Below are 8,338 nucleotides of genomic sequence, written 5' to 3' on the forward strand. Positions count from 1 at the left end.
TAGCACATAAGACAATAGTTGCAGTTTTGTGTATAAGTATATATGAAAAGTATGTTTACGCCTATGTCCCCAAAAACGTGGAAAACGAGTAAAATATGGGGAATGTGGTACTCACCTCAAAGACGAACAAAAGGTGATTGAGATAATAAGAACGCGGAAAATCACACGTGAACGATAAAGCCTAATGAGGAACAAGAGAAACTGGATACACTAAGTAAAGTACAAGATTTATTATGACAACTAGTTAAACAATATTAAGTTAATATTATATATAAGGATTTGTTATATAAAATAATTATTTTGATTTATGAAAACATAACTTGTAAATTATTATTCTTAGTTTTATAAATATATATCGGCATTGTGGTGTTATGAATATTAAAATCATCCGGATTAAGTCTTGTGTAAACTCCTACATACGTATAATGTTATTGTCTCTAGTTTTTAATATGTATTCTGCTTGATTGGGGCGTTACATATGCGATTGAAGTCTTCATCTCTTACATTTTCTAGACATACATAATATGTAAGCTTTGCCTTAATCACTCACCATAATCACTCCTAACACGCATAACCTTCCTTCGATCACTAAGTCACACATTCTTAAACACATATGTTTGCTCTGTATATGAGCTAAAACAATAACTATTCGATCATGCACAAAAGTTAATAACATATCATACTGAACTTCACCTTCTGAATACTATTAAAGATCATAAACAAACACAAGCTACTTCATGTCCGTCCTTGACATTCTTTTTGTATTCATTTTCAATCTTTGTGGATCACATATATTGAGGAAGGATGATCTAAAGATGTGCTATTTTATGTTTGCAAACATTGTACGTAATTTTATATCTTTTAACTGCTGTGTATGAGTGTTTTCATGTTTATGTAGACCATAGGTTGTAGAGGTTTCAGATTAGGGCTTTAGACCAAGCACAATATAAGTAATTTCACTTCAAAGTATACCATAAAGCATGTGACCTGACGTCATGACCCGCATTATGCAAAAAAGGAAAAAGTAAAAATATATAGGCAATAACTTAGGTAAGATTACTGCTGCGAGTTACTTCCCTTTGTATTCTCATGCCAATCATATGAGTTTGCTATTATTCCTAAACTTGACCAGAGTTTCTTTTTTTTCTTTTTCGAAAGGGTTGGGTGGGGTGAGGCGGCAATTAAGCAAAACAAGATCATTTCTGTACAAATCAAATGTCTAAAAAGACTGAAGAGAAGAATTGCCACGCACACCCCTAACCAACTCAAAATCGCCTGACAAGCAAATGTACCAAAACCAGGCACAAACCGGAGCCTAAACCAAAAACTGCACCTGAATTTAATATTATCTTTATCAACTTACTGAAGACGGGGGGCTATCATCTCCACCTGTACAAGAAGCCTTGATTGCTTCAGCGGTCATTAGAGCCGAGACAGCCTTATGAATCGCCAGATCAGCACTCAACATAAGCTTCTGAGCTCTCTCCCTCTTTAACTTAGCCATGTTACGTGCATGCTTTGCAGCACTTGAAGCATCCCGTAGCCTGAACTCATCAAGATCAGACCCACCCAACACAAGCTGCTGCTGCTGCTGCTGCTGCTGTTGTTGAACCACCCTGCTACTGCTGTTACTGTTATGCCAATCATTAAACTTTTTACTGTTATTTCTCTTCACTGATGATGGTCTTCTTAAACCGGGACTCGGTCTTGGTGATACGAGTGTTCCAGTGCTTTTAGCGCTTTGGAATCTTAGTTGTTGGTCGGATGCATCACCACCGTCCAAACAAAAGTTGCCCGTGTCTCGCGGTGAGTACATTTTGGTAACCAGTGGAGACATGTCTGGAGAATCCGCCCTCTCGTCTCCAAACCCATATGTATGTACTCTTCTACCTACCAACCAAATATGATATTAATATAGAACAAATACCAGCAAATTATTTTTGCAAATGTTAGGTTACCAGAATGATGAGTGTCGTGATCAGCTAGGGTGTGGCAAGAGAGTGAGATTTTCTTGTGTGGTCTGTGTTTAGAGCCCCTGTTGAGTAATTCAAGCCCACGTGGTTTCAAACAGAAAGCAAACATGGGTGGTTTGTCTACTGCTGCTGCTGCTGTGGCTGCTTTCTCCTGGGACCCGTTGACTGGGCCGATTGTTGGTTTGGGCTTTAGTTTTTCCCATTCTCGGCATGTTTGCTGGTACTTTTCCCACAATGGAGGCTGATGATAAAAGGTGAACCCTGATTAGACCGTTGTTTCCAAATAGAAAAGAAACATGGTATATATATACATATATATATACACACACACACACGCACAAACACACAAACCAAAAAATATGTAGAGAATGGGATACTCTAGAGCTGAAATGGATAGATTTTCATCATCATTTAATTCTATTAATATATCCTAGGGTCTACTAGATTTTTCATAATTCAGAGCTAGGGTTTATATTGTATTTAGCTAACTAAAGAAAAATCTATATCTAGCTCATGTACTTGGTTCGTTATTTACTTTATTTATTAGAGTACAATCTGCTAATACTTGTTACCTTAAATATTTACTTTCTATTTCGGGCTATGCGAGTATAATGTATAATTACGACGGAATCCTTAATCGCTGCTATTTATTTATTACCTTTTTACTATATTTGCTACTTTATACATGACGTGCACAAAATTGAAGACACATTGACCCAATGTAATGGCGTGTACTACACTACTACCTATTTCAATGTAAACTCTTTTGTCGTTGGCTACTGCCAGAATCTTTATGGTGTCATGATAGCTATGAATAAACTTCAAGTTGGCAAAAAAATATAAACTACTACCAACTTGGCACAAACAGAAGATCTCAAAAACAGAACTAGTAGCCTTGAATAGTTGGCCCATGGGCATAGAAAATCTCAATCCTAACTACACCCTAATCCTAACCTACATCGGCGATGACGATATATTGGTGAGATGTCGGTGATAAACAGTTATCAGTACCCAAACAAAATATCTGTTCAAATATCGGTCTGAATATCGGTGCTGATAATATTGGCGATATTGACCAATATTTTGGATGCCTTGGTTGATGTTGACTCGGAGGAAGATTTCATGGCTTGCAATTAGATAATGTTTCAAATACCGACACTTTTGAGTTTTGACTTGTGATATTACTATTAATATTATATATGTTTACGTTTTCATACATGTATAAATATAAATTCTGCATGATACTAAAGTTACCGATATCCCACCGCAATAACCGATATCTCAAATATCAGTCCTTGACCGATATTCGATTTACTACTGAATTAGTTGCATAGAGCCTAACATATGTAATCCAACTCACAATAAACATAAATACGTTTTTCAAATCAGATAACAAATTGAAAACTATGAAGGAGGTCAAAGGACATGAAGAAGAAAGATCATGAAAAATAGTGATTGGTGTAATGGACCTCATATTTATTGTCATTCAGGACACGATATGAACAACAATGGATTATTTACTACTTACTGTAAATAGACCTCAACTTTTTACTTTATGCAGACAACAAATAATGGGATGAGGAAAAAGCTGCACATGCAATTCAAACAAGAAAAGAAAACTCTAATGAACTACTACAAAAGAAAATCTACATAAAAGCAACTCGCACCATGAGCGTACCCTTAGAAAGAACTTGAATGAGCTAAACTTTGCAACTAGCTGACTGGACTAAACTTTCAAAATAGCCATTCAACATTCTAATTTCACAAAAAAATCAATGAAGATTCTTAATACGTAAATCACTTCTTAACCTTCACGTAACAGGAAAAAAGACAAAAGCATACTAATGAGAACTTTGAAATGAACCCTTCACTTTCAAACATTTATGTTAAAGACTTAGAGATTCGCAACAATGTGGCATTAGCAAGTGCTGAAATTTATAAACTTAAACTTATCAGGTGCCAAGTTTGAAATTCCAACTGCTAAGAAATATGTGCCTACAATCCAAATCTTAAACTCCTTAACAGAAAGCATTTAGCCAGAATATAACACTCATCTAGATGAGCTAAACTACTGAAACGACGCTCATCTTCACAAATCATTAGACACAGCGGCTGAGTAATATCGTCATTTTCATATCAGATTTGATGCTTCCAAAATTTCAAGATATATGATGACAGTATAGTAATTAGCATTATAGTTATCAAATGCGATAAGCGCTCAAAAGCGTTGAGGCTTCGCCTAGCGCCCAGAATAAAAGCGCAAAATAGCGCCCGATTTTGGTTCGGTTGTTTGCTGATTCAATTGGTACGTGAGTTGGGTTTACAACGTCGTGAGGTCTTGAGCTGATCAAACCGGTTATAGAAGACGGGCAAAGACACAACGAACTTGAAGATCGCCTCAAGCGTCACTTCGTTGGGGGGAGTGAAACGAGCAATAGTCTTTCAGTGGGCTGTCAAGATGGGCCTTCGATGATATGGTGGAAAAAAAGCACACATTAAAAAAAACAAAATTTTGACTAAAGTAGAACATCTTAATAGGAAAATGAAGATTCATTCTTGAAACAGTTCATAGTATTAGTCATGTTTATCATAATTTGATATATAAAATAATAATAGTTTATATATTAAATTTTAATATATACTTATATCACAAGTAATATTTTATATTTAATATATACTTATATAACTATTATTATTTTATATATCAAATTATGATAAACATGACTAAATACTAACAGCATGTATTGTGTTATTTATAAAATCATGGCATCGTGCTCTTGCTTTGCTTTGTGATATGCAAAGCATTTGTCGTTCATTATAAAGAGAGAAGCTAGATTAGAGTTCATTATAAAGAGAGAAGAGAGAGATTAGAGTTAATTTTGTATATATGATGATTTTTTGTAAGTTGATAAATCAAGATAAAAAGAGAGTAAAATAAATAGGGAATTGCCAACTTTCCTCCAAAATTAGCTCCTTCAGTTATGGAAGGCGGAGGCGGTGGACCACCGATTTCGCCTAAAAATCACCTAGGTGCCAAAGCGCAGCGGTTTTAATAACTATGATTAGCATACAAAAGAGTTTCAGCTCAATCAAAAGAGTATACTGTAAAGACATTCTGTTTCAGGGAGAGAGGGGGGGGGGGGGGGGTTCTCATGTAAGCAACATAGCAGCAGGATTAAATTTTGATATATTTCTGAATCAATTCTCTTCAAAATAAGATAATAATTAAAAAAAATTTTAAAAAAATAAGGTGCTAAGAATAACTATATTAACATCTCTACTAGTCTAATTTTACTATGCGGCTGGACTTGTTAAAATGAAAAGCAATTTATATTTTAGAGTAAAGTGCCGTTTTCGTCCTTAAGGTTTGGTTAAGTATATGCCAAATTCATCCAAAAACGTGCTTTTTTGCATATGAAACCTTGAGATTATAATACTCTTGCCAATTTCGTCCAAATCACTAACTTTGTTTATTTTAAATTGTTAAGTCGGGGGTAAAATAGTCATTTTACTTTATTATTTTATTCATTTTTTGTCCCCCTCTGTCTCAACCTGTTATCCCCAAAACCTTTGAACGATTGCAATCCCCGAATTTAACCGCCCACCACGTTTTCAGCGTCATCTTCGGCCACCAAGAACAACCATACCACACAGCCTAGACTTTCCAGCTCCCAAGAGCCACCGTAGTCAGATTCTTGTGGTCCAACCACCACCGTCGTCCTCCATGGAAACACCACCACCACCTCCAGAGCCTCCACATCAGCAACTCCGGCCGCCATTCTCTATTCTCTCTCTCTCTCTCCGCCGCCTCCCGTGTGAGACTCTCAACCACCGTCGTCTGAACGGTATTTTTTATTCAGATCTGGCCACCTGAAAACTCGTGTTTTTGTCTGTTCTCGTTTTTCCAGTGCATCACTCTAATCGTCTATTTCATAATTTTTGTCTAGATCGGCACGCAGCGGCTATTATGTGGTGTTTCTGGCGGGTGGCTGCAGGTGAGGTGGTGGGCATAATAGGTTTACATAATTTGAGGTGATGATACAAGAACTGTGGCGATGGGGGATAGGGGGTGATTGGGGCGATGGGGGATAGGGGGTGATGAAGAATTACGGAGGGCTTAATTTAGGTAATTTTTTAGAAGAATTAATTAAATGTTTTTCTTTAATTAATCAATAAAGTATAAGCAACTGGTGAAAAGACTTAAATGCCCCCGACTTAACAGTGAAAACTAACATAGTTAGTGATTTGAACGTAATTGACAAAAAATGGGAAACGTTAATGGTCCAGTCGCAAAAAAGAAACTTTTTGGAAGAAAGTCACATAGTTGGCCAAACCTCAAGGATGATTTTGGCACTTTACTCTATAATAATTTAACTAATGCAGAAATACAAATGCAATAACAATGTAAGAAAATGTCTTAATGGCAAGAGTTAGATCAGGCCTTCCAGCTTGGTCATGATTTGCAGATTTTGTAAAAGCAAGACTAATAAAGAAGAATGCATATAAGTGAATATAATGTGTGTGTGTGTGTGTTAATACAAACCTGGAATTGTCTAAGCAACGGCATGCCCTTCCTTTGCCTTTTATCCCGCCAATGGTCATAGATGGATTTTGCAACTTGCAAGGGAGTTACTCTGGCAATGAGCTCATCAACTTCCCCAGAAGAAAACTGATCACGCTTCTGAGCATAGGAAACTTTCTCCAACATATCCATCACCTTCTCAAAAAGCTCATCAGATATTATACCATCATCACCCTCTTTACCCCTGCTCCTACAAACCCATACTTCATCTTCGCTATCCATGTCATACGTAACACGAGATGCATCCATAGCCATTTCAACGTCATCTCTGAACTGGCGCAAGTACCAGGGGGTGCGAGTGAAACATCCTTCCTTTTGATGAGAATGGTCATCAGCCTGAATCAGCCGAACACCGGGAATAGGAATATTTTTAATGGATGCTGCACGTATGTTCCTATTATGACACTCCTCATGCATCTCCTTGAAAACAAACCATTGACTCCTTTCTGGAAACTCAAGTGCCCAGTCTTTCCCTCCTTTCCACATCATAGCATGTGTGTAACGGTTTGTTGACCCGGGCTGTAAATCCTGATGCACCTTATATGCATACTTTAACTCCCCGCTACATTTCACTGCAAGTTTCCACTCGTTCTGCTGATCAGCTTCCAAGAAAACACGGGCCCCGCATTCTCTCCACCCTTTGTCCCCACCGTTGATCAATATATTTGCATCACAAGCCACCAGCTCAAGGTTTCTTCGTGGGCCACCCCCTTTAGCAGCAGCAGCAGAGTCTGATGATGACAAAGATATCTTCTTGTCATTGGTTTTCCTAATTCTCTGGAAAGGAAGATTATTATGGCCTTTATTCTTATTAGAATAAGGCAATGTGTACTGGACCTGAGTCCTTGGCTTCTTAGGCCCGTTGCCAAAAAAGTCTGTCTTCCTATCGCCCCACGGATGTTGCCAAGAACTTGTTTTAAGGCCAGTTGAATGCTGGTTGGGGCTAAAAATGATGCCATCACAAGCGAGGTCAGATGTATGATACTGTTGGGCCCTGAGAACCTCATCCGATGTCGGGATTTCAACACAAATAAGACCTTTCAAGTTAGATGTAGGTGAAACTTTATTGCCTTGTGAATTTCCAGCAGCTTCACTGAAATTTGGATCAATGGCAGCAAGATGTAACTCATGACTACTGCTCTTAGAAGAAGAGCTTTCTGAAGATAACCCTACCTGACTACGATTATCATCGTCATTATCATTATCTCCACCATCATCTGCTGCTGCAAGGAGAATACTGCGTTCCAGCAAAAGCTTGAGGTGTAGGCTAATAAACAAATTTGGGGCAGCAGTAAATGAAAGAGCAAATGGAGGAACATTTCCATGTCTCAAGCTGTAAATTGTTCGAATCCCAGGTACCGGCTTGGATGATCTAGAGCTACTGAGCAATGAAGCACCACCACGGTTTGACTTCTTATGTAAAACCTGCAGGATAGATATATTCTGATAGTTAATACTTCTTCAAATTAAATTCAAATTTCAAAATGCAACTAATCAACCATCTTAAAACATTTCTCAGGCGTACAAGTTCATCTCCTAGCATATTTATATTCTCTATACGCCACTTAATATGTAAATCAATCTATCTGTTGTCCCCCCAAATTGTAATTTGCTATCACGTGATTAGATTTAACTTCTCTAGCGTATATAAGTTTCTAATTTTCAACTATCAACATATTGTTCCTTTTTTTTAGCATGTAATGACAAAAGGTTCCAATATGTTGTTTTCCAGGCATCAACTATCAATTTTCCGTCTTCTTAAAGCTTATATCAGTAATCAACA

The 8,338-nt window shown here is 37.3% G+C and overlaps 1 protein-coding gene across 1 annotated transcript; it reads right to left on the minus strand.

Moving 5' to 3' along the window:
• Nucleotides 1-1,354: 1,354 nt before the first annotated feature.
• On the minus strand, nucleotides 1,355-7,713 carry LOC143609506 (uncharacterized). Its single transcript, XM_077084245.1, has 3 exons — nucleotides 6,517-7,713; nucleotides 1,959-2,214; nucleotides 1,355-1,890 (listed from the first exon to the last, which is right to left on the minus strand). Exons 1-3 carry the CDS (start codon nucleotides 7,042-7,044, stop codon nucleotides 1,355-1,357), a joined length of 1,320 nt encoding a protein of 439 aa, XP_076940360.1. The 5' UTR covers nucleotides 7,045-7,713.
• Nucleotides 7,714-8,338: the final 625 nt, after the last annotated feature.

The sequence above is a fragment of the Bidens hawaiensis genome, unplaced genomic scaffold, assembly GCF_021521415.1.
Source record: "Bidens hawaiensis isolate Kalapana, Puna unplaced genomic scaffold, B.hawaiensis_p1.1 tig00419727_1, whole genome shotgun sequence".
Taxonomy (NCBI): Eukaryota; Viridiplantae; Streptophyta; class Magnoliopsida; order Asterales; family Asteraceae; genus Bidens; species Bidens hawaiensis.